The sequence below is a fragment of the Lissotriton helveticus genome, chromosome 6 (genome assembly GCF_964261635.1).
Source record: "Lissotriton helveticus chromosome 6, aLisHel1.1, whole genome shotgun sequence".
NCBI lineage: Eukaryota > Metazoa > Chordata > Amphibia > Caudata > Salamandridae > Lissotriton > Lissotriton helveticus.
In genome coordinates, this window is record NC_136067.1 from 1,738,712,882 (window position 1) to 1,738,739,545 (window position 26,664).

At 41.3% G+C, this 26,664-nt stretch overlaps 1 protein-coding gene across 23 annotated transcripts in view; it reads left to right on the forward strand.

Moving 5' to 3' along the window:
* Nucleotides 1–26,664, forward strand: part of NRXN1 (neurexin 1) — a 1,652,744-nt gene that overhangs the window by 1,331,228 nt on the left and 294,852 nt on the right. For all 23 annotated transcript variants that reach the window (XM_078649604.1, XM_078649606.1, XM_078649614.1 and 20 more), the window contains one exon: nt 12,491–12,672. In XM_078649604.1, the coding sequence (XP_078505730.1) occupies nt 12,491–12,672 (182 nt within the window). The remainder of the gene's footprint in view (nt 1–12,490; nt 12,673–26,664) is intronic.

The following is a 26,664-nucleotide window of genomic DNA, read 5'->3' on the forward strand; positions in this document are numbered from 1 at the left end:
AATTATTGACTTATAAAAATTGAATAGTCACATGTTATGATGGATTAGCGATCAAATCTCCAATAATATTGGGGTAATTGCATTGACAAAAAAATCTTTGTTCAATAGGTCATGAAATTAGAAAAAGCTAACAAATGTTATCTTCACTCATCATTAATGCCTCTAATATGGAGGCTACAGTGATCAAGGCTCCTCTCTTGAGCAATAATGCTTAGTTCTCCCATTTCGTCAATGGATTTGAAAATGCGGAGGTCTGCATTTCCGCCAAATCATCCTCTGCAAAAATGTGATTCAAGGTTTATTCATTGAAGAAGAGACTTGAAAATGTATTATGGATACTAGCTGCGCACTACAGCTTTAGTCCCTCTAAGACTGAGATGAACGCATTTCGAGCAAAAAGGGAAAATCACACATTCAGTAACACACACACACTCACTGCCACACACACACATACCTATTTATTCTACATATTAAAGAAGATTTCAATTGCTGTAGAAGTCTTGAACAAAGGGGCTATATGGTGCACATCACAAGGAGTTGTCCTGTGTTAAATAAGCTCTGCAGCTCAAGATCTCATTAAATAGATTCTGTTATAGGGAGCCTATTCCCTGACAGTTCAGGCTACCCCAAGTCTTCCAGGTATTAATTAAGGATCTTATTTCTTTTTTATTGGTAGCAAATAATTGCAACTTCGAAAGAGTTAATAGTTTGAAATGGTGAATTTAACCAATTTAGAAAGAGCAGTTGGCCTTTCTAGAAAGAGCACTATAGCAATACAAATATCAAGAAGCAACCTTTAAGAATATATTTGGGCCAGTCTTAGAGTTACCACATCTGTACAGCAAAGCTCTCCTTAAAGAAATGTCTTCTTTATGCTTGGTTCACATTTAAATGTGAAGCTTGTTGGATTAATATGGATATGTCAAACTCTAACGTAAGGCAAAAGGAGGCAAATCCTTGTACTAAAGAAACCAAATCTGAAATTTAAAAGTAGAGACAGAGATACTCGGCATCACCCTGGAACACGTCTCATAGTGAGGAGGAGGCAGACGGAACTTCAGTAGGCCAGCTGCATTAAAGAGGCGAGGTCATCCTAGCCTGCCGCATGACTGCGCTACATACTCTTTCTCCGCTGGGCCCAAAAGTGAGTGGCGGGGAGCAGGTGCATCTGGGGGATTGTCCCTTTCATGCCGCCCTCCAATTGGTGCAATAATTGAGGCATGCGCAGAGGGGTCGCCCCATAAGATTTCCTCCTCCAACAAAATGAGGCATAAACACAAATGAGGGAATGTGCCTCAATCTTGTTATTGAGTCCTCTCCCTGGGGATCCATAGTGCAGCTGATCCTGCACTGGCCCGTGGCAGTATCTACAAAGATGGCCTTGTTGTGGCCACAGGTGGAGCGCCGCACACTTCACGGGCACTTTGACAGTACCTGGTGCTCCTACTGGTTTGTGTGGGATACGCTAAACACCACAGCTGAATCTGCCCGCCTCCAATATCTACTCAATCTTCCACTGTTTACTCCCAGTTATGTTAATGCGGCATAGTTATGGCAGACCTCGAGCACCAAATATCCCACACACGACAGACCCATATCCCTAGGAATGCTCCCCTCAATGGTTGCATTTACTGTGTTCATGCCTGGACGTGCCGAATCTCTTTCTTCATTACAATTCAATGTAAAAAGCCAAATGTTACTGTTGTTTGAAATACAAAACCCAATAAAAAGGTGTTTTTTTCAAAACTCTCACCTGCGCAGTCAGTGCCTTGATAATAATATTATCAGCAGCAAAGGTAGACATATTTATGTTTATAATCTCACCTAGAAGGATTTCACATAGAAGAAATAACATGATGATTTGTTTTCGGTTTCCGTCACATGCCTTGACCTGCTCATTATTCCATTTCGTTATACTGTGGGTCGCCCCGAACTCTTTAATGAATCGTATGGCTAAGCAGGCCTTTCTTGCTATGGCCTATCACAAGCACACTGTGAACCATTTCATTATGGTGAAAACTGTCTCTGGGATGGAGCCTTACCAGTTGTTAGAGATTCCTAACTTTCATTGTAGACTGTTAGCCTACTTTAGATTCAAATTGTTCCATCAACTCTTGCTACCCAAAGGGTCTTGGTTTAAAGTTTCAGACCTGCCGACATGTTCCTGCAATGATGTCTCTACTTATGACGCCCTACACCTTGTTATGATCTGCCCAAGATGTAATAACCTCTGGCACAAGCTTCATCCATTCCTTTTGCCTATTAATTTTATCCAAGTGAGGACCACCTTTCTGTTCCACCAAATGTTAAAATCCCCTACTATTTGCTGCTTCTTGTCTCGATTTTTATCTGGGGTTATGCACGGATGCTGAATTTTAGTATGCATTTTTGAGTGCGCCTTAGCCTGTTTTTTTTTTTAGCTAGTTCTGACGCCGTGACTTAACCATGTATTTTAGATATTTACCGCCCACTATATACTTTTCTTATATTTGTTATTTGCAACTTAGAGTGGATGCATTTTACTGTACCTCGTTTCTGTGTTTTTATCATGTACACCGTGGTGATTTTTTGGGGAAATCGTATAAAAGTTTTACTTGCTTACTTATTTACATGTAGTAATGCGAAAAACCGAGCTCGCGCGACCATGCAGCATCAGCCTGGCCTGCAGGAGCACAATCCGTGCATCCAACCTACATCAATTCATCTCTGTTTTCGCTTTTCTTGACAAAAGAACCAGACAGGGGGAAGAAATGGCAGATTTTCTGAAGCAAGAATGGCAACCGAAATTGCATTATTCCGCACACACATTGTCACCGATGATAATGCTGACACGATTCCGTGCTCTCTGAAAATGAAGACATCGCGGGGCCACATCACTGAATAGGTGGTGTCATCGGGTCAAGCGGAGCAACTTTTCATTTTGATGATTTCTGAGAAAGATTGTTTGACTGAGAACGCGCAACAAGGTGTTGAAAGAAAACTGTTTGAAGATAATGGCTTCGCTCTCTGCTCAGAATATTTGAGAGGTTGGCAATGTGGGTTTACTGGTTTGTTGAAAACTATCAAAGCCAGATGATGTATAAGTATAGTCTTTTTTGATTACTACCTTTTGTATGCTTTTGAAAACACTATGAGGAAAATTTAAAAGGGTAAAAAGGTGTGGTATTTTTTGCAAAAATGTCTACTCAATGCACATATTTATTTTTCACACTTTGGCTTGTAGGCGGTTGTGTTGTCTTTCTGCAAGCGTGTGGAATAATTTAACTCATGAATGGTATTGGCTGTTGTATGTTTTCACTAGTCTTTTATTTAGAGGCTCTTTTATTACTTGGATTGAAGCAGCCTCATGAAAGCGGATAGTTGAATAGATGTCCGTTCCTGGACTATTTTTTAAAAGAAGTCACCACGGGGATGCATAATTGTCCAAACTAACTAAACATAATGGATTGTGTTTATTTCATCTGTCTTCATTTATTTTCTTCAAAGTTGTGTATGAAGAAATGTATTCCGAAAGGCATTTTATGTAGATATGCTCAGCAGGACTGATACAAAGCTTGGGGCAAGATTTTTTTGCATGAGTATCAGGTGACCCACTTTAAGGCACATCAAGCTAACATTTCATGAGCAGTAAATATTGCTGCATCATTGTGATACTAAACAGATTACCTTAATTAGCTAGTAAGCTGATGGGTTAGAGTCCAGTTATTAGACTTTTTTTTAAACATTATTTTTTTGTATTTTACAGTCGGTCAGTGAATCGTGTACTTAGCTCGTGTAAAGTGCGTCTTCTGCACCCTGGGATGAATGTCCAGAGATTCTTTGAGGGACCAGCATGATTTGTGTGAATATTAATATTTCAACTCAAATCCTTAAGACCATGCTTTGGTGAAAATGTAGGGACTTTAAACTTGTTTATAACAGGAGATGCTTCACCAGGGCCTCTTAAAAAAACAGAGGGAAATCAGGTCTCTTTGACATGGGTCCCATGCTTTTCAGGGCCCACTACACCTACTACAGAATGAAACCCCACATAAAACATTTGCCAGAGAGAAACACATTGAGTCCTAAACATTAGACACTCAGGGATCCCCACGACGCTCCATTGAATAGGATCTTTTAGAACTGTTTGACATATTTGAGGATTAGCCGTAGTTTATGTATTTCTACACATTTTTTGTAAGGATAAAGTTTGAGGCCCTTGAATTTTCAGTGATACCTCCTTTATCCTCTCTGACTCCCTTATATGCTTTATAGCAATTATTGTTATTTATTTGAAGTCAAAAATAGTGGCATACAAAATAGATTATGACATTGGCCAATAATTCTGCTACTTTACAAGACTGCCATACTACCTCTTTTCTAAAACCTTCCCCTGAATTTTGTGTAGCACACTAACTACATAAAGCTGAGGTTCCCCTCGCACCCAGTAGAGTGCTAAGCAAATAAATGAATGGTCAAACAAATATGGTGACATTCTGCAAAGTAGGTGATTGTGATCTTTTCTTACTATAAACAGAATCTTATCTAAGAAATCACCATCCAATGTTAAGTCATCCATGGTGTGCGGGTCCTCAATTCAGCGGTAAGTAGTAAATCAGAAGCACAAACCCATAAAAATGACAATACACAAACAATTATTAACTACCTTCTGTGAACCTATGATCACTTCGATGGACATCATTGGCTTTCACCTTTATGTTGAGATAATTATCAAAAAGTGGCAGAATGAATGGAAGTAGTCTAAGTAATCACATCCTACTTCGCCTATGCAGAAAGTACTCTAGGGTGGAGGTTATGAATTCCTTGCTAGGGAAAAGGTGGTTTACCAGATTTTTTAACATATCTGATGGTGAACACTGCAGGAGAGACCTGAGTTCTCCATGGTGAGGTAAGGGTGCTTAAATCAATGCAGGCATTTCAGAACACAGTTCTATGCACAATGTAATAAGATTTAAGGCTATCGCACAATTTTTCTATTATTATTTATATGTCCTGTAATGCTTTCTCAGGGCAGCAACTGGAAATCAGACGTTTTGATAAAGAATGGTGGCAAAGTATCTTTGATAAGTTGAATGAGCAGAGGTGTCTGACCGTTCTGCGTTGTAATTACTTTCCTAAAGTGCATCAAATATACATAGCACATGCTTTAGTGTAATATCCACCTCCATTCACCCCCTAGATATTATGCAGACCTCATCAACCTGAGCTGTCCTCACGATATAGGGCTGCGCACAGAAACTTTTAAAGGGGGTCTTAAGGATGGGATTTCTGGTAATGATTTTGTACTTCAGTTCATGTTATGTGGTTGCCAGTCACACAATGTGATAGATTTATTTAGAAGGAAACAAATAAAATGTCTTTCTATAGACGTATCCCAGTGTTTGAAATAAACATAATAAAATATTAAGAATTCATAGAGAAATTGTAGTAACTGTATGTACACAAATATATTGTTCAGCATTCATAAATGCGAAAATATAATGCTAAATGGCATTTTCACGTTAAAATTTTCTTTTGTTTCATTATATATTTTTGCCCTTGGAGAAACCCTACACCACCTCCACTTTTAGAGGTGGACTTCCCCATTCCACTTACGTTCGACCTTGCAGAAGTACATTTCTAACTGTATATAGGAAGGGAATGCGCCAGCCAAAGGTTGTTAATTGTCCAGAAACTCACCTCTTTGTGAGTGGTTCTCCCTCTAGAATGGCATTATTCCCCACAGAATGGTGTTAACCATCCACTTTGTACAAACCTGCTCTCACATAGTATTCCATCATGCTAATATAATAATACAAGAACAACTTCACGTTTTGTGAATCCCAAACGTGTTTTCATTCATAAACGAAGACATTTTCACACCTAAATTCAAATTTGATGTGCAAATACTTTTGTGTATTGTGTTTTGGGAGCATTTACTATTAAATGGCTGGAATCCATTGTGCCAGCTTCAAGGTTAATTGCTGTTACATACTATCCTACATGACTTGTTTTCTTGGCTTCATCAATCTCAGACTAACATATTATTGTATGATATTGTAACACTGACATTGCAATATTGAGTTTAAACTGATTTTCAAATCTTGTCAACTTGAATACACGTTTTGAGAATTCCAGTATATGCACCTGATTATAGATGTATCTGAGGATGTCTCTCTACCTGCACAGCATTTTTCAATTTCAGTTGAGGTTGTTTGCAGATTCTCTATGTGGCATACTTTTAAATTGTTTACATCTGTGACTTCCAAGACATCCGTTTTTGTCCCACCACCCTACCTAATAGTAATTACAATCCGAGTGGATATCTGAAACCATGCATCTGTTGTTTTTGGTGAATAAATGTGTTTCCACAGACTGACAGGAGACCATGACTTTGAACAGTGAGTTCAAAATCAGGGTCTATGAATTCATACTCACTAAAAATTAATTTGAACTCATCACAGACAAGTAGCATCAACTAGAGTCTTGAAGAGATCTGACCCAGAAACCATTTATGGTAGTGATCACCTAAAAGCCTGCGAGCAAAGTGTTTCAGTTTCAGAAAGTTAATTTTCGTAGTTTAGCATAGTTAGCAACAACACGAGAAGCAGATTTTTAAATTCCTGTTCTATGCAGAAATTGTGTGCATTCCTGTTTTGAATTGGCATTCAGTGTGCGCTACATAGATAAGTTCAAACAGAGAGTGTTTGCCTGAAGTCAGGAATGCAAATACAGAACCATATTTGCACTACAAATACTTTTCCTTCTAAGTACCTTTTTTGAGTGTTCTTCTTCCAGAGGTAGCAACATATGCATAAATGATCACACCATATCCGAAAAAGCACCTGTTATAGCCATTAGAGCCGCATTTGTAAGGCAATGTCATAATCAATTTTCATAGTGATTTGATGGCCACACACGGTTAACCATGAATAAAACCCTACTGAGAAAGACTATATTTGTGCATTTAACAATTTATGAACTATTTTAAGTTATCACCTGTCATTCAATTGAACTGTGATTGGGTTTATTTTTTATAATACCTAACGATATTAATTGAACACGCTGATATGTACTACTGTGGATGTGATGCTAGGCTCATAGAGGGGTTTTATTTTTTTTCATTAATGTTATCATTCTAACAAAAGGAAACCCTTAAATATCATACATAGCTGCCAGGTTTCCCAGGTCCATGCGTGATGTGCAGCTCCAGTCCAGGTTTTTTCTCAGAATTATGAGACTTGCATTCTGGTGTACTCGATTTAAAAACAGGACTACAAGCCCCAGAATTCAAAGGAAAATACCTGGCCTGGAGCAGCACATTAGGCATGGACCTGGAAAACCTGGCAGCTTCGATACATTTCTTTGTTCGCTGTGCATTATGCACCCTTTCAGTTTTGTCCAATTTTCTTCTTTAGTGGGATGCTGTGATTGTTTGAATGCCTCTTGTGTCTTTGAAAACACATTTTGGTGATTTAAAGCTTACGGTTGCATAGCACATGGCCCTTTTACTTCATTGCACTTTCATTACATCAGAGGTCAGTATTTAGATATCAGCAATTTAATGTCATACTTAGAAAGGAAGTGCTTTGTATCTTACTGATGCACAGAGGTGTTGATCATGGGGTAGATGTGAAAACTGGTGATGTGATTCTAAGTTTCTGGAGACTAAACCAAGCCTGTCTTTCTTCTGTGGTAGCCTGCACAGGCTACCACAGAAGAAAGACACACTCGGTTTCATCTCCAGGCTTCCATTTAGTGCCCTAGATTCTTCCCAAAAAATAATCGACCCTGAACAGATGCCCTTGACTGGCCAGCTGCTCTTCCGTAATCGTGCAAATTAACTCTGCACAACTGTATCTACACTCTCACGTTAATAAACCGCAGTGTCTCACAGGCACTTGCCACACATGATGTGCAACTAACAGCATTCATACACATCAGCTTGCTCTCCTATGTTTGTCCTGATGATGAAATCAAATAATTGAGTTCGAAACGCCATCGACACCCAACAACATGAACTCCTTTTACTTTGTATAACTTTTTTTAAGGAGTTCGCACTGCTGTGGTCAATGCGATGTTTTATTTTAATTTCACCTTCACTTTTCACACCACACTATGTGAGCACATAAATACTATTGTTTTTGAATAAATACCTGTATATACTTGACCCTACAATCTCCTTGTATATAACTTACCGCTCCCTTCAAGAATTAATTTCCCACAGTCAATTATTAGTGTTCCTTAGATGGTCACTCCTGAATGGACCTTTGGGCCACATCAGAACCATTGTTTCCCTTAATGGCTTACCACCCCAGGTTTACATATTGGAGTACCCTTGTTTTCTATATTTCAGGAACAGGCAGAGAATGCAGAAAGCAGACAGTTCTCATGTGAAAGGCACAAACACAGTCTTGTAAAATAAAGTCATTTAGTAACATGAGCAAAAGCAGCATCATGGCAGTAGACCTCATGCTAACTTAGCAATATCAACAAAGACCCTAACGGCCATACCACAGACGCTATATGTGTCAGGATATTCAGAACGATGTGGATTAGGAATGATGCATCCCCTAAGACTTGGCTTTCCTCTAATTTCTTATTTTTGCTCAGCGGCTTTATTGTGCTAGTCTATCTTTTCTGTAGTAGGAGTGTTAGCAGCGGCGGCCATTATTTACCAGGGGTTCTGGGGCAGGGGAAGAGTTGTGAATTGAAATAGACCACAAAAAATGCCTTCTTTAAAAATGCCTACTTTCAGGCCAGCCAACTGGCTGGCTGCCTCCTGTCGGTCCGCTCACCGCCGCAGTCGCTTCTTGCTTCTGGAAGCAGGAACAGGAAGCACCCATGCTCTTGACTCCCCTAGCCAATCACAACACTGTAATACAGCGCTGTGATTGGTCTGAGCACTGTGGTTCGGTGCTCAGGCAGGGAATGGGAGCCTGGGGCACGCTGTGCACCCAGGCTGTAATGCATCCTGGATGCAGAACATCCAAAGTGCACATGACGGTTTGGCCAGCCCGAGACGGCCGGTCATAGCGTTACTGTGTACCCCCCGTGTCCTGTTCTGGCAATCCAGCCCACCCGGCACCAGGAATGGAAAACTAAAATTATAATAATGCTAGTTATTATCATTTTAGTTTCTATAACGACTGCTCACAGAGCAGTGGGGCGACGCAGATTTTCTCTCTCTCTCTCTATTATATATATATATATTAAGGAGAGTGTAATCCTATTGGTTTTGGGGAAGTTAAGCTCTGCGTGCAACAATCTTTTTATTTAGATTTTTTTGTAAGATTGTATGGCCCGAGGCTTCCCAAAAAGGTTCCAGGCCAATGACATTTGTAGGAGATGTATGTGTATCTCTCACTAGGGTTCTTATTTCTGTGGGTATGGCTTATCCAATCCAGACTTTAGACCCCACGGAGGCTTGTCATCCAACTAACACCTCATTCTTTCAAAACCACTAGTATTAAAATATCAGCCTGCCCTGCTATCGAGGAACAGAAATTCCTGTGAGGTAAGAGGTTTGATTCCTTCTGTTTCTACTCTCAGTTAGCAGTGTAGAAATTCTGGGAGCTTTAGCTGTAAACATCATGTCACCTTTGAGTTAAAAGGAAACATCATTTTAATAGGGACCTCAGATTTGGCAAGTGAATCATCATCACAATTATATCACAGATGTAATATTATCTGAAACACTAACATTTGAAAACACATTTTTGGTATCTATTTTAATTTTATTACGGTTGAGACAAAGGATATTTAGTATCTAATGAGCAAACTAGTTACTTAATCAGATGCATATTTTGCCAAAGGTTGTTCATACCTGATTCACTTTTCTGCCAGGAAAGTCGGTTTATCCCGCATTTTTAGGGCCTTCAGGAAAGGCTTTAGTGCCCCACTCATACCTCAATCGGAGCAACCACAATAATCAGGAATTAGGGGGAAGATGTTCTGCCAGTGCTACTTGAACATTTCTTAATAAGTTCCTGAAATCTAACATGGTCTGCCCCAGTCTCGGTGAGATCCTACTTATCAAGACTTCCTGATATAGTGTTAGCAGATGGTGCTGACATCCTTTTCAAGTGGTCTGACTAAATGGGCTAGTAAGGTGGAGTTTGCAGCGGAGAGCAGCTCCTCTGCACTACAATTGTTGTCTGTTCTCCTTGGTTTTAGACCACAAAACACATTGGGCCTGATTAAGAGTCTGGAGGTTTGAGGACTGCCAGACTCGTGGTGGTGTGGCGGTGGTAGTCCTGCCACCACCGCACCGGTGGTCCAACTATCCGATTACGACTTGGGCAGCCGGACCACCCTGGAAATGTCACCAGGGAACTGCCATTCCCTGGAGGTTGCACAGCAGTCCTGAGGCTGCAATATGCTTGGCAGGCAAGCATATTGCAGCCTCTACTCCAGGGTTTTCTTGGTGGTTCCACCTCCATGAAAAAGGTGGGTGAGTGGAAATGCAGGGACTCCTAAAGGGGTCCTGTGCTTCCACTGCATGTGAATGCACACAGTGGGGCATAGCATGTGCCCCCCTCTGTACCTGCACATAGCTTCCTGCACAGCATGGATGTTCAAGTCCATGCCGTGCTGTAACCTTGTTGTGTGGTCCAATTGCAGTGTATTTTTCAAAGGTACCGCCATGTGACTGCCATGCCACCCTCCTGCCAGACTACTCAAAAGTCATAATTTATCTGGTGGGCAGCAGTGACATTTGGCAGAGCGGTGGTGTGGCGGTTTGCATCACTGTGCTACCGCTGTTTGCACCCCCACACCACCGCTCCACTATGCCAAAAGTCTTAATTAAGCCCTTTGAAGGAATGTTGTTGTCACTAAGCAAAGGCAAGTAATGACTCTGACGTAAAAGGGGTGATGGTATGTATTTAAGTATTTTTGCAAATATCTTTCTGGTCACATAACAATGGTGTGCTCTTTCATCTTTTAACCCCTTCCAGGCTCATGACGAGCTCAGCTAGTCATGTAGTACAGTGCTCCTGTGCTCATGACGAGCTGAGCTCGTCATGACCACCTCCGTTTTTATTGCTGTCCAGCACAGCAGGGGAATCGCTCTAGCAGCGATGCGGTTAAGAGCCTTGCTTGACCTAATGCTGAGTAAGAACTATCTGTGAAGATATACAAAGAAGATGCCCTACATTCTGGTGCATTGATTGGTCTTACCCCAGCATTGACTCTTTGTCTCCAGAGCTTCTGGAGCTAGGGTAGTCCGGTTCAAAGGGCTACTTGAAATCAACTAGAAGAGTTCTGCTGTCCTAGAAATATTCCCAGCAAATCTGTGAGTTGCCAAGGAAATACAGAACTGAGCAGGGTAGAGGTGGCATGTGCATCTGCTGTCTTGGCAATTCGGCTGAGCTATGCGGACCTCACACTGACATGTTCGAAGATTGCTTCAACCGTAAAACACTTTATAGCTTTTCTATAGGTTTCCCATTAGAGGAACAGTGTTCATCAAATCAAGTTAATTACTGTGAACCTGCGTTTTAGTCCTTTTTGAAGTATCCATGTTGTTATATGCTTCCTCTGTAATGAAAAATCTAATAGTAATTCTTGTTCACAGCTATAATTCTCATATGTCAGTGTAACTGTGTGCATACCCTGAACGTATAGACATTTTCATCCAGAGATGGAATATTCTGCTCACTCAAGATCAAGGCTGTTGTGCCAAATATTTTGTAAATCAGGATCGAACTCTGATGTTTTAATTAATCACACTGCTTCCAGCAGTCAAAATAAGGATTTAATAACCAGGCATCCTGCTACACAGAAACTGATGACATTGATCAGTAGTAATCATGTGCAGCATCATTGCAAATTCCTGTTGTATTACCTTTATGCCTGTCTGTACAACCCACTGGAATTTAGACAGAGATTGCAGTACTAAAGAGTCAGATAGCAATCATTCGCTGTCTTAGAGCCCTGAGTGCTCTTTTTGGTCACCTCTAGCTCCTTACTCAACATTTAGCTCCCACAAAACAGCCTCTTCCAGAGCCTGCATGGTGTCGGGCAAAGGCACAAGAAATGCTGCTCTCACTGTGCCAGAAGAAGCAGAAATTAAGGTGGCACAGGCAACAGCAGAGTATGAGCTTAGAGAAGAGCTGGGTAGTTGCTCATTCTACCCACACAAAAGAGCAGTCGCATGGTGTTCTTTGTCCCCCTAACTTAGACTCAATGGTCAGGTGTGAGCCAAAGCCCTTTTGGAAGTCATGTATAAAGAAGTGTAAAAGTACATTTGTCCCTACTGGATACTAAGTTTAAGATTTAAATGAAAGGAGGTGATAATATGCCTCTAATATATATCAGACTGTGGCGTATAAAGAGGGAACTGCAGAAAAGGATATGGAACAACTATACTGTAAATATTTAAATATCTGATTTTCACTGTTCCATACTCTTGTCTATAAGTTCTTGTCATAGCGAATTACTGTAATTTACTATATAAATATGGAGAATGTCAAATTCTCACTAACTCAATCTCCTTTGATTTTTGCAGCTGGAACAACATATATTTTTACCAAAGGCGGAGGACAAATTACATATACATGGCCCCCCAATGATCGGCCCAGCACACGTGCTGACAGGTTGGCTATAGGATTCAGCACCAGCCAAAAGGAAGCTGTGTTGGTCCGAGTGGATAGTTCTAGTGGACTTGGCGACTACCTAGAACTAAACATTGTAAGTTTTTACTGCATTCCATAAATGTTATGATAAGCATTGTATTGACAATATGGTCTATATGTAAGATGGTAAGATTATTGTAATATAAATCCAGTAATAGGCATATTAATTATTATATATGACATCAGTTTGTTTGCAAACACTATAGCCATACTTGCTAAATATGATATGCATGTGGTCATCACTCTACTCCTAACAGATGCATGGAGTTCCTTACCAAAGCTTTTTGTGACTGTTGTTGTTTTCATATATGACCTATGAGGCAATATCAGTTTTGTTGTCTTCGTAGCATTCAATCCAGCCAATCCTATTAGTCACATAAGGAGACGGATCAAGGTGGTACTATGTTACGGACACAATTATAATGTGGACCATTCATATTGAAGTGATCATCCCTGTTCACAATTTTAAAATTATTGTTATGCATCCAGAGTTAGCATATGCCACATGCCATAAATAACTACCTGAAACGTCATGAAGAAATGCCCCTACAGAATTATTTGGCATTCTGTTGAATATATTTTAACTATGGACGGTTTAAATCTTTTATATTCTGGAAATATGTTTAACCCTACGTGCAATTAAAAAGCTGAGATTATCCGAAGTGGAAAAACTTTGGGGTGAGTGCAGTACAAAAATAGGGTATACAATATATTGATAAATGGCTTGTATTGTGCCTGATTCCAAGGCAATGACAACATTAACTGCCTATCTGTGATTAATTTGGAGTACCCAGAATGTTATATTAGTAGTGAACTACTCATACTAGAGCAGTAATCCTTTATTTAAAAATATTGTGCTTCCATTGAATCTTTTATTATTAGGGACTGTGAGCATAACATAATTGATGGACTCACTTTAAATATGTTCTGTTAGAAAGTAGATTAGTAATGGGAGTGAATGGTAGTCCACCACACGCAATAATGCCACAAACTTGTTATGGTGTAACATAGTTTCAATAATGTAAACCTGGATTTAACCCCCTGGTAGATATGGCACACAGCAGATAGGCTTAACTTAGAAAAATGTGGAAAGTATTTAGCAGTATCAGAACAGTTAAAATATCCAAACACAACGCAATAAAAATCCCACAAATAATTTGGAATTGTAGAGAAAACCTTAATGAGTAATATGACACAAAAGCAAACAAAATCCAATAAGGGGAACAGTCAACATTATTGTTTTACAGATTAATTTCATAAAGAACACCAAGAAAATGTAAGGTGGCAATCAGTAATCACTGTTTGTGATTGATCGAAACCTAGATGTGATTGCAGGAGCCTGTGTTGAATACACCAAGAATAAACTTATGAGTACAAGTGGGAGCAGGCCCAGCCCATCAGGGTCCCACACAGGTCTCAAACAACTGGTCCAGTAATCTTCTGCATTTCAACAGGTCCAGAGATTGTTGTGATGAACTGTAGGTAAGATGCCAGCTTTGTAGATGTCACTAGCAAGTGAGCAGATAAGACTCCTCAGCACTCCCTAACGAATAGGAAAAAAGTTCCAAAGAGCAACTCTTCCCCCTTTTGTACCAGATCCTTTTTGACTTAATGTAAACTATCCCACAGTAGACTATTCTGAGGTAAATCAGCAGAGTCTCTCTTACCCTGAAAAGGGCTTGTGTGCCAGCAGGGGAGGACTCGCGGGTTAGGGAAATGAGCTGTCCCTCCTCAGCTACACCAAACTTGTTTTGGGACCAGCTTCCCTTCTCAGTGGGCTGGTGCCAAACTGGCTCCTGAGGGCCTATGGAACAAAAGGCTCCTCTTTCCCAGGTCTACCTTTACATCTAATTATTTATGGGCAGGTTTCACCCTGATCCCTTTCAAATTAATGAATGTATTGAACACCTCCCTAGATGCCCTACTTGGAAGCAGTTTTACCACATCAGTAGCTCTGACTGGGCCATCCAGCAGCAGGTTAATGCTAATTAGCCAATTAGGCCCTCAGTCTACTTTGGCAGCAATAGCTTTCTTCATTAATCCCTAAGTGAACCAACTTCTGAATACCTCTCTGCAGCAGGGGCTGGTTCCCGACAAGTGGAAGAAAGCACAAATGTTTCCCCTTTTGAAAAAGCCCAATATATATCCAGAGCTTCCCGTTAACTATAGACCCTTATCCCTTTTGCCTTTTTTTTTCCAAAGTACTGGAAAAATATGTTCACTCAGTCACCTCTGCATTTCTTGAGACTAACGATATTTTGCTTCAAGCCAATCTGGGTTTTGCTCTAACTTTAGCACCAAAATGGCACTTCTGGAAATGTCAGAATCCATTAAGGACATCCTGGATAAAGGTGGTAAGGCTGTGCTGATACTGTTAGATCTTTCAGCAGCCTTTGATACCGTCCCTCACAACCATTTCCTGAAGAGACTCCAGGAGGCTGGTTTTAGAGGGTCGGTTCTCAAATGGTTTGCCTCTTTTCTATCAGGGCTTCAGCAAACTGTTTGGGTTCCCCCTTTTTCTGCCTTAATCCCACCCCCTGGAGGTGGGTGTACCTCTGGGGTTGGTGCATAGTCCAACTTTGTTCAATCTATACATGTCCCCATTGGCTAGTCTAGTTGAGTCACATGGAGTTAAAATAGTGCTGTATGCTGCTGACACCCAACTCCTTTTTACATGCGACAAGGATTCGTAGTTCAAGGGAGAAGCAATTAAAGCCTGCCTGTTCGGGGTTTTCTCCTGGCTCCAGCTGAATGAACTTAAATGTAATTCCGATGAATCGGAAATCATTTTATTTGGTTGCCCATCTAACAACTTATGGCAGAACTGGTGGCCTCAGGACATGCACCTTCCTGCTAACCCGGTGTTGTCCGTAAAAAACCTTAGGGTGAAACTGTACAATTCCCTGAGTATGAAGCCACATGTTCAGACCATGGCGGGTCAGTGCTTTGGCTTTTTGAAAATGCTAAAACAATTTCTTCAATTACTTTCGATCCCTCGCAGGAAAATTGTAGTCCAGGCCTTTGATTGGCTCCAGGCTGGACTATGTAAACATTCTCTATCTGGGTCTTCCAGAGTATCTGCTTACCCGTCTTCAAGTAGTGCAAAATGCTGTGGCCTGGGCCATTCTATCTCTTGGCCCCAGGACCCGGATGTCTGTTCATGTCTGTTCATTTGAATTATCTTCACTGGCTTCCGATCCGTAAGCGGATACAGTTTAAGATATGGAACAACTATACTGTAAATATTTAAATATCTGATTTTCACTGTTCCATACTCTGTCTATAAGTTCTTGTCAGAGCGAATTACTGTAATTTACTATATAAATATGGAGAATGTCAAATTCTCAACTGATGCTGGCTTTTAAGGCCTTACATGGGTATTGTGCTTCTTACTTGAGGAAGAGAGTTCAATTTTATCATCCACAATGCTCTCTTAGCTCCGCCTCATTGGCGCGAGTCTGTATTCCGGTGGTGAAATACTCTCGTATTGGAGGCCGCTCCTTCCGGCTGAGAGCGGCAAAACTGTATAATGATTTGCCACTTGCGGTGAGACTTCTTCAGGATCTCCTTACTTTCAGAAAATCCCTAAAAACATGGCTCTTTCAGCAATAACGCAACACTTTGCGCTCTGCACACCTTCCCTTCCTGTCTAGTTCAGCCATACTCACTCAGCGCCGGGACACTCAGTAGAGTAGCTGTGCGCTTTATAAAACCCTGGTTAACATACCATAACATAACATAACATAATTTAAAACTTACTTTTACTAAATATTTATTCACAATCCCACTCCACCATTGGATTTGATCTATAATAAACATCAAACATTGTGTTTGAATTTCTCTAGTAGCTTTTCCTAAAGCAGAGTAAGCAGAGCTATGATTTTATACTAAACTCTAGTTTTTTTCATATGAAAGCCGCAGCTCTTTGTTAGAAATGATGTCTCTAAGTTGGCAGAGCTATGCAGTCTGTCAAAGTAGGGACCTCTAATCAGGGTAAGTCAATCACACACTTAAATCAGCCCATGCTCACTTGGCACAGAACAATCAGGCTTAACATAAGCGGCAATGTGTAAAGCAGTTGTGCAAACATGGGTACTGTAACACAGTGAAAACACCATCAAAAAGACTTCACAATGAGATATGAAAATAGAATCTGCAGGTAGTAGGCCAACACAGCAAAGCAGTTAGCAAAGTATCAATCCCTCCCGTAGCACAGCTCCTCTTCTTGGCAGAGTCTCCTTATGACCCCAAAGTGTTTTGAGTACATGGTGTCATAGGCCCAGTAATTACACCAGTGTTAGTCTTTGAAGAAGGCAAACATCAAAGAGACATTTGAACCTCACAAGGTCCATGCCCTTCCTTCCCTGGCTCCTGACACACAACCTGGGAGTATGCAGCTCTTTATGTGGGGCAGGCACAGCCCTACTTAGGGGCAAGCATCAGTTCCTCCCTCTCACTCTAGCTCAAGAAGATCCATCAGCCTGGTGATGGGCCATCAGGATATGCATGACACACCTCAGCTCCCTTTGTGTGTGACTGTCTAGACAGAATTCACAGAGCCCAGCTGTCATCCAATGTAGATGTGTATTCATGGACAGGCAGAGTCACAGAATGGTTAAAGTAAGTAAATTCAAACTTTCTAAAATCCGACTTCACTATACGTTGTGATTTTAAATTGTGAGCCCAGAAACACTAAACTCCGAATTTCTATCTGCACCTAATTGAAATTACACTTGAAATATGTTTAAGGCAGTCCCAATGTTAACCTATTTGATAGCTAGGCCTTGCGGTAGTGAAAAACAAATTCAAGAATATTTCACTACAAGGACAATTAAAACTTAAAAGTGTATGTCCTACTTTTTAAATGCACTGCACCCTGTCCATGGGACTACTCATATGCAATAAAAAGAAAGCGTTCAGCAAGGCAGGCATATAGGTTGACTTGCCAGGTTGAAATGGCAGTTTAAGACTGCACACACAGGCTCTGCAGTGACATGCCCGGGCTATGTTTAAAGGGCTACTGAGTGGGTGGCATAAAAGGGCTGCACGTCCACTAGTAGCATTTATTTACAGGCTCAGGGCACATATATTGCACTCTACTACGGACTTATAAGTTATTTAAATATGCCACTTATGTGTAAGACAATGTAGAGTACAGAGAATATGCACTTTAGCACTGGTTAACAGTTGTAAAGTGATCAGAATCCTAAAGCCAAAAAAACCAAGGTCAGAAAAAAGATGAGGAGGAAGGGAAAATATTTGGGGTAACCGTTCAACAAGGATCATTTCCAACAATAGTGAAAATAGTGTTTGTGAGCTAGTCACTGTAGATACATGTCAAAATGACATTCTTGATTTTATTACTTTGAAATGCAGGGCACAATAACTTGTGAGCTACACGTCCTTCTTAGTTGTACAATATTTAATATTTTAAAAGTAAGTTTACCTTCCATAAAAAAGGGTTATGGTGACAGGTTTATGTGCCAGTATAAAAGCTTTAGGGGTCAGGCTATACAGGTACACCTGAAGCCATTTTTCATTGTCAGTCTGGCAGATGGCACAGTATCTGTTGTGGTCCACAGGTGACATTTAACTGTTCCATGTAATTGGTGTATTTTCTGCGCCATATACTATGGCCTTACTGAGAAGTTAACTATTCCAACTAGGAGTTAACACATTTTACTATGTTTTAGTAGCACATATATTGGGGCCTGGACAGCAGTATCCCAAGTGTGCAGCACTTTAATTTGAGGTGACCATACAAAAAGAGTTGTTTTGTCAAGTGTTATGCCAGAAAACAATGTTCATTTGATTTTTGTCCAATGGATTTGACTATGTAAACAATTGTCAATAGAGATCATAAAATTGAAATGAACAATTGCATCCATTTATTAGGCACTCTCTCTCTAAGATCGACAAAATTATGTTTAAATATTTAAAGTACATAATTATTTTGAATTTTTCTTCATCATGGAGTTTTGAATGCATAACAATTTCACAACATATGTTTTTTTCATGTCAATGATGCTCTGCAATGCATGTCAGGTATCATCAGCCTTTAATGTGGTTCACGCTTTCAGGAGAAATAAAGGATGCACACAGCAGTACAAAAATACAGAAAATCCGAGGACATCCATTATTCATTTAAATTGATCATTGTACGATTGGGTGAAACAGGATCTGGACACATCATTCTGACTGCATGAGGTTGCTGCAGGGGAAAATAGCAGTAGAATTGCCAGTCTTGTTTGATGGCATATATGATTTAAATTAGAATGTGAGACAGCACAGGCGAAACTTGAACAACTTCCTGAATGACATACCCATGATATAGACTCCCTCTAACATTGTCATATTTTTGGGGAAATGAACGATCTTTAATACTAACACACAAGTCAACATCAAGTGTCGAATGAGGCATTATTTAACTCACTGTGGGGCCTATTAGCAAGGGCGTTATTGCCGCTTTAGCTGCACTTTTGGCCAATAAAGTGGCGATTTTTTCATCACCCTATTACCAACCTGTTGCTAACAGCAGTTAGCGACAGCTTCCAGGTGATAGCGACCGGTTTGGGGCCCACTTTCCATGTCAGCGATATTTATCGCTAATGACATGCAAAAGTGGGCGTATCCAAACTGGTATCGCCTATTAGCAATACCCGCGACGCGATAAATAACCGCACGCTAACCGCGATTAGAGCCAGGATTTTACACCTTGTAAAAACCTGACTTAGCCATTATAGTCAATGGGAGGTGGATTCTATGGCTAAGTCCCCACCTTCCTATTAGCGAGATTTTCCTTAGCAATAGGATTTTTATCGCTGGAAATCTCACGTTATTGATGGGATTCACTGCTATCGCTGTATTTTTTATCGCTGTAGAGATAAACGTTGCTAATACTGCGTTATCTCCGCTATAAAATCCAGCGATAGGAGGTGATAAAAAAATCACGCTAGCGTTGTTTGCGATAATTTTCACAAGTTGTTGCTAATATGCCCCTGTGATTCCTCAGCTCTGAAGTGAACTGAGGGATGACCAAGGTGGTGAAATAACACTGATATACGAATGGTGTTTTGCTTGCTTTAAAAACATTACATTCAGGACTAGAACAGAAAAAGTACATTAAGGTGCAATTGTCTCCCTTAATTCACGAGAGTATTTGAGGTTGGCCAGCATGTTAGAAAGGGCTGACTCTGTTAATAACATGATAGGGTTATTCAAACGGGCAGCTAAGGATGCACAGAATTAGGTCTATTGGTCGTATTCCTGTGCAGGTATTTAATGGGTAACGCCTTTTTAAACAACACATGTTTTCTACCTCCAGATAGAGAGGTTGGGTTGGGTCTAAGCAGTGATGCAAAACACCACGTCCCCCTAAATAACAGGACACTCAATACTTGGCTTTAACATTTAGTGGCCTTGTATAGCAAAGTTTACGCTCAACCTCTATCAGGGCTGCGTATTTACTACAGCACAGTCACCTCGTCCCTTATGATGACCATAGTGCTTATGGCCTTATTTGGACAACAGCGCCACTCATATGCATTTTATGACATCTCAAGGATGTGCTATGTCTTTCAATACCTGCAAATGGGTCTGACACTTGTCTTCCAGTGATACTGTGTACACTGTGATAATATTATATGTATTTTGGCCTTGTAATGAAACAACAACTCATAGTATCACACAAATAGGCAGTAGGTTAAGACCTGGTCAAAAGCCAGCATTAATGTCCAGTTCAATCAGGTCATTGGAGATAAAGTAGATTCTTTGAAAGATCGGTTTCTTACAGAAGGTTTTAAAAGAGTATTGCCATTTCATATCAATCTCTCACTGTGGCTACCTGGTACACTGAATTTGGAGAGGAAATAGGAATTTTGCAATGCAGGTTTGATTTAGAGTTCTAAAAGCAGAGAATCAACTGAATTCATAGCATTATTGCAATAGTTCTAAGTGAGTAGTCATGTGCCTCTCTCACTTTCCCAACCTTTATGAATCAGTACAAAGACACTGAACAGAGGTAAGGAAAGACAGTATGTAGAAGAGAGACATACTGTTCACTGTTTTGGGTTACAGGCCTCTGTGCATTGTGGCTGTGGTGATGAAGAGTATTATTTACAAAATTGTCATTTTGCTAAACTGATATAGGGTTTGCAACTACAACCTTCCATTCTTGGATGTGTGACCAAGAAAGTAGGTTTATGCTACGTATTTTTCATCATGTATTGTGTTGACTCTAGACATTAACAGAAGCACGCTTTCCTGCTCTGTAACAATATACAGTTGTTTTAAAAGCACACAGCTCACAATTTCCAACATGACTTGATAATATTTGGATGTTAGTTGGTCATGCTGGGTTTGCACAAAAGGCCACAACCCATTTGTGAGAAACCAGAACCTGTTTGCACTGTTCCCCCACTTTTTGTGCCCATTTTGACAACTAGAGGCTGGTTTTGTGCCCTGGCCTCTGCTAATCAGACCTATGGTCTTTGTTCTGATTAGAAAGTACACAGTAATTAGGTCTAATTACAATTGGTGCGGACAACGTACCTGTAAGTCCCTAATACATTTTAGACAAGGAAGTTTAGTGGACCAGTAGATTTCCTGCACTGGAGTGTGTACTACTGGGGCACTTGATGTCATTTTAAAAGCCAGTCCTGCCTTGCATGCTGCTTTTAAATTGAAATTATATTCAAATTCGTCTTTGCAATTAAAGGTACTTCCAAAGTCTCAAATGACCTTATTTTCATGCCTAAGGTGTTCCCTTGGAGCACAAAGGGTAGGGTGCCTTGTAACTATAAGCAAATACATTATAAAATATGTTTTAAAAGCCCTGGTGAGGGAAAAACGACCAATTTCATTGTTCCCATTGTAGAAAAGTAGCTCCGGAGGCTAACATAGTAATATTTAATTTAAGTATAAATATTGATAGGAACTAGCTAGTAATGTCTTTCAATGACTCAAAACGATAGTTATGATACATCCAACAACTAGCTACTGTTAAATGTATAATAACTATTACAGAATAGAAGGTATAGAGCTTTATTTGTTGTAAGCCACAATCCAGCCTTCCAGCTGCCCTCTCTTGATTGGCCAGTCTCTGCCAGGCTGAGCCAAGCTGTCTTAATGAGGTGTGAAGTGGCCTGTTAGAGAGACAAAGAATTTCCTTTGGGTGAAGAACTGCAGCTGCAGAATCAAAAGGCAGGATGGGGGGGGAGTAGACAAACCTGAAAATGACACTTTAGGACAGCACAGTCTCACTTCCACATCCTGCAGCCCAGCCACAATGGAGCACCTGTAATTGGATTAGTGAAGGGGCTGGAAGGGGAGTGTCATAGAATCTTAGCAACAACTTTGGGTTTGTTTAGCCAGATTCTTCAGGAGAAAGTTTCTCCATTTTTGAAGAATAGTGCTATCTGGAACAAGAATATGCCAAACTTTGGAGGTAGTGGTGGCACCTTGCATGCTATTGGTCAGGGGTACCCCACTGCTTGACACCCAGGAACACTGAATAAGTATGGGAGAATTGCCAAGCAACTCAGATCTACTGCCTGAAGGTACAAGGAGAAGAAGGACTGCCCTGCTGCAACCTTGATTTGCATCGAAAGAACCACTCTAAAGGACTGCACCTGCTGCACATCTGGTATACTGCCCTAGGAACTTTGCCTGGCTTCTCAAGAATTAAGGAGTGGACTTACTGAAAGCTAGAGGCTAACAGAGCCCACCAGCATTGTAAAGAAGTTCAATAGTAAGTTGAAGGTAAAATAAGTATTTATTGTAGAATAGGATCCCATCCACAGGATAGCTGTCATCAGTAGAAAGGTCCAGGCTTAACTGCCTACATACTCTAAACTAAACAATATCAGAACCTGTACAGAGCATTCTAATGCATGTGACAACCTGGCAACATGCTGCATTGGCAGGATGCCACAAGCATCATCTCCAACAAGAAGCCCCATCTTGAAGTGCGTTCAGTGGACTTTTAAGGAGTTGGCCAGGTGCATTTTTGGGAATGGTAGTACCAACATCCCAAGGCCCATATCAGATCTTTTAGACCCTTGGATTGGTAATTTGAACACTTTGAACCCTCAAGAGGAACATCAGGAAGAGGTTCCAGACATTGGGAGAAGTTTGGAACAACTTTTGAACAACTCTTGAAAAATGATCCAGCAAGTGACCGACCTGACATTGAGTGTCAAGCTGGGGACGTCCAACCACGACTCGACCTGAATTTCAAGTTTGTCCAGCTGAAAGTCCTGGAGCTCAAGGCTTCCAGGATTTCACAAGGCCTCATGAAGACTCAAGCCAATGACTTTGATGTGGATCCGGCATGTAGAAGAGCCTCACATGAGGGCGAGAGAAAATCCTCCTGCAATATTTCTTACTGCAAAGTTTAAATTTTAACCAAGACCTCCCGCTTAATGTATGCAACCAGGGCACGATTGTGGTTAGCCTCAAACTTTGACTTTGTCCCTGTCAAGCGCGACCATATGTCCCAAGTTGGCCGTATTTGTTTTTAAGCATCAGAAACTTATGGTGACAGAGCGCTTTATAAAACCCTATTAAGATAAGATAAGATAAAGTGTTTTTTCTTTAAAAATTTGTATCTCTGGTTCCCTACATTGAATTTTTGTGTCATTTTTGGTGTCTATTTGTTCATAAAAATTCCCTCTTTTCATAAACTGATACTAGATTTTTTTAGTGTATTGTGTCTTACTTATATAATGTACTGGTGTTTTCCATTGCCTTACTCACCTGTCTCCTAAGTTAAACCTGCCTGCTCATTGACAGCTACCAAGGGTTGATCAAGGGAATAATTTATTGACACCTTGACCGAAGCTTTTAATGTGTTTGTAGCATAATTACTAGCGGTAATCACTACTAATAAACCACTCTCCAACATTCCATGCTTTTTATATATACATAATTAATATGTGCTCTTATCTTGTCTCCACTAATCTTGTGTGTATCACTTGTACCTCATGTGTTATAGTTCTCATTCATTATTGCTACCTTCTTAATGAAGGCTACCACCATTGGACCTCCCGTCAGAAGTCTGAGCTTATGACTTACCATTAACATCTGTGAATATGTACAAACATGTGAGGTGTGCTGTGCCAAAGTTTTAATAGTTGAAATGTGATATACATGTCAGCGACATAACTTCTCTTCATGGTATTGCACTGATTAGCTGCATGTGTGTCTCCATGTGGTCTGTTTATATTGTGTGCAGATCTCCCATGTGGCATTTTCACTGTACCTCCCTCCACTCATCCTTTTTAAATGGATACCATTTGTGGGCTGACATTAACAGCATAGATGACTTTGTTTCTTATAGCACAAACTCAGGCCCCTCTAATAACCTTAGTAAACGATGAGATCCCGGCAGTGAAAACTTTTACTCAAGAAAAAGTGCTAAGACTTGGGAACTCCCTGGTGATTATGGATTTCTTTTTACTGATGATACTCACCAACATTTTGCTTCTGGTGCCAAAGAACTTTGCCTGTCAACTACCACCTAACTTGTAAACTTGTAGTTGTGCTGTATACTCTGTGGTGTTAACTGGCTAGTGACCATACTATTCAGAAGTCCGAGGTGCAATTTGTTGGAGTCATGTTGTGTATGAAAATACGAAATGATCTGTTGTGGTGTTCTTTTATTAGACATGGCATGGTATAGGAATGATATGTCAGATGGTGTGTTGAAATGTTATGGCATGGATGTGGTTGTATTTTGAGTGTGATGTGGTATGATTAGTGAGGTGTTGTATGCAGAGTTATAGCGGTGATGTTTTGAAGATTAGCCATGTATTGTAGTTGCTATAGTATGTATTGCCTGTTGGTGAGTGTTAGAAGCGGCTGTCTCTAGTTGGCAGAGGTATACACTTCTGACAAATAGGGACACACCTTTTCTAGTCAGGGCAAGGAGATCACACACTTAGATAACCCCTGCTCACCCCCTTGGTAGCTTGGCAAAGCAGACAGGCTTATCTCAGAGGCAGTGCGTTAAGCAGTTATGACCACATACAGTAATAAAGTGAATACACTACAAATGGACACGACACAGTAGTATTATAAAAATAAGTATTTTTATATCAGGCTTAGCACAAGACCAAATAACGACAAAAATATACCACAATCTTAATAAATACTCTTGGAAGGAAAAATAATAGTTCAAGCACGGTTTCTTCTTAGCACAAAAGTCTTTAGTATCAAAAGCAACTCTTCTTCTCTAAAACACAGTTCTTGGCAACAATGTAACCCACACGGGAGTCACACGACGTCGAGGCAAAGTTAATCCAAAGGTTCGGCGTCGACCGCGAGGAGCGCTACGTCGAGCCCGGAGTCGCACAGACCCCAACAACACAGTACCTTGGAAAAGTGAAGCACTCGATGATCAGCGGCGTCGAGATGTCCGGCGTCGCGTCTTCGGCGTCGATCGGGCCTCGGAGTCGGGGCGATCTGCAGCGGCGTCGACCGAAGTCAGGCGGGAGCAGCGCTCACGGGAGGCAGGATACGACGTCGTCGATGTCGATGATGCAAGAGTGAGCAGCGCTCACGGCGTCGAGAGGGCTCGAAGTCGATGCGATCAGCGGCGGTGCAGACACGAGGTCACTTGGAGCTGGAGCCGAACTCACTACTCACTGGCGTTGCTGCTGGCGTCGATCGGGCCCGGCGGCCGGCGTCGAGGAAGCGGGACACTGGAGCCGTTACTCACGATGTCGAGCTGGATTCGGCGGCGTCCGTCGGCGTCGAGATTGCTGGATTCTTTCAGAGGTGCTGGATTCACAAACTCCAGCAAATAGCACTTTAAGCAGATGAAGTCCTTTAGCCCTGTGACTTCAACAGGAGACTGGCACTCTTCCAGCCCTTGGAGATTTTCTCAGCAAAGAGTGAGAGTACACACAAAGTTCCTCTCTCCTGGTTCCTTGGCAAAAATAAAGAAGCAATGCAGGATTCCCCCAACAACAGCACTCTTGGCAGAAGGGGTAGGCAGTCCTTAGATCAGCAGGCTTCTTGTCCTTGGTTCAGGTTTCCTTGTCAGAAGTGATCTAAATTCTTGGTTCAGGGGTCCTTCTCTTATACCCCTTTTTGGCTTTGATCCCTTTGTCCATGCAGGGGAATTTCCCCCCATCCTGGGTTTGTTGTGGGTGTTGCCAGGCCAGAGCACCTGGCTTATTCACTGGGCAGGGCAGAGTCCTCAGCCGCTCAGCAGGAGCGGAGCCAGCATTGTCACTGGCAGGGGCAGGGCCATCAGCTGCCCGGCAGGAGGCGGGCCAGGAAAGTCCCAGGCAAGCACAGAGTCATCAGTCGCCTGGCAGGGGGGCGGAGCCAACATTGTATCAGGCAGGGCAGGCTATCAAGAGCTACTCTTCCCCTACTCTCAATGCAAATGCCCCACTCATCCCACACTGACTCATTCAGACTCTCTGGAGCCACCCAGCTCCTGTCACACACACACCAGAACCAGCAGAGACCGGTAGACAGTTAGACAAGAAAATAGCTACTTTCTAAAAGTGCTATTTTCAAACACAGAGTCCAAAAACCATCCACACAAACGGATGCGTTATTAAACCCTGAGTTCAGGGATACCAAACTCGACATTGCACCATGCTCCCCGAGCCCGCTAGGATTATAACATTAATAATCCTGGCAGCCCATTCTAACTGATGGAGAGCAGGCTACCTTACAATAGTGAAAAACGACTATGGATGTAATTCACTATTAGGACATGCCAACCTTGTCAGGCTTGTCCTACCTTATGCTTACAATGCACCCTGCCCGTGGGCCTACCATAGGGGTGACTAACATGAAGTTAAGGGAAGGTTTAGGGACTGGCAAGTAGGTGTACTTGCGCAGTCCTCGTGACAGTCAGACTGCACGTGGTCTGGCAATGGCAGACCTTCAGACATACTTTTACTAGGCCGCTCTTGTGGGTGGCACAACATGTGCTGCAGGCCCACTAGCAGCATTTGTATTTACAAGCCCTGGCACTCCTGGTGCACTCGACTAGGGACTGATAGTAAACCAAATAAGCCAAACATGG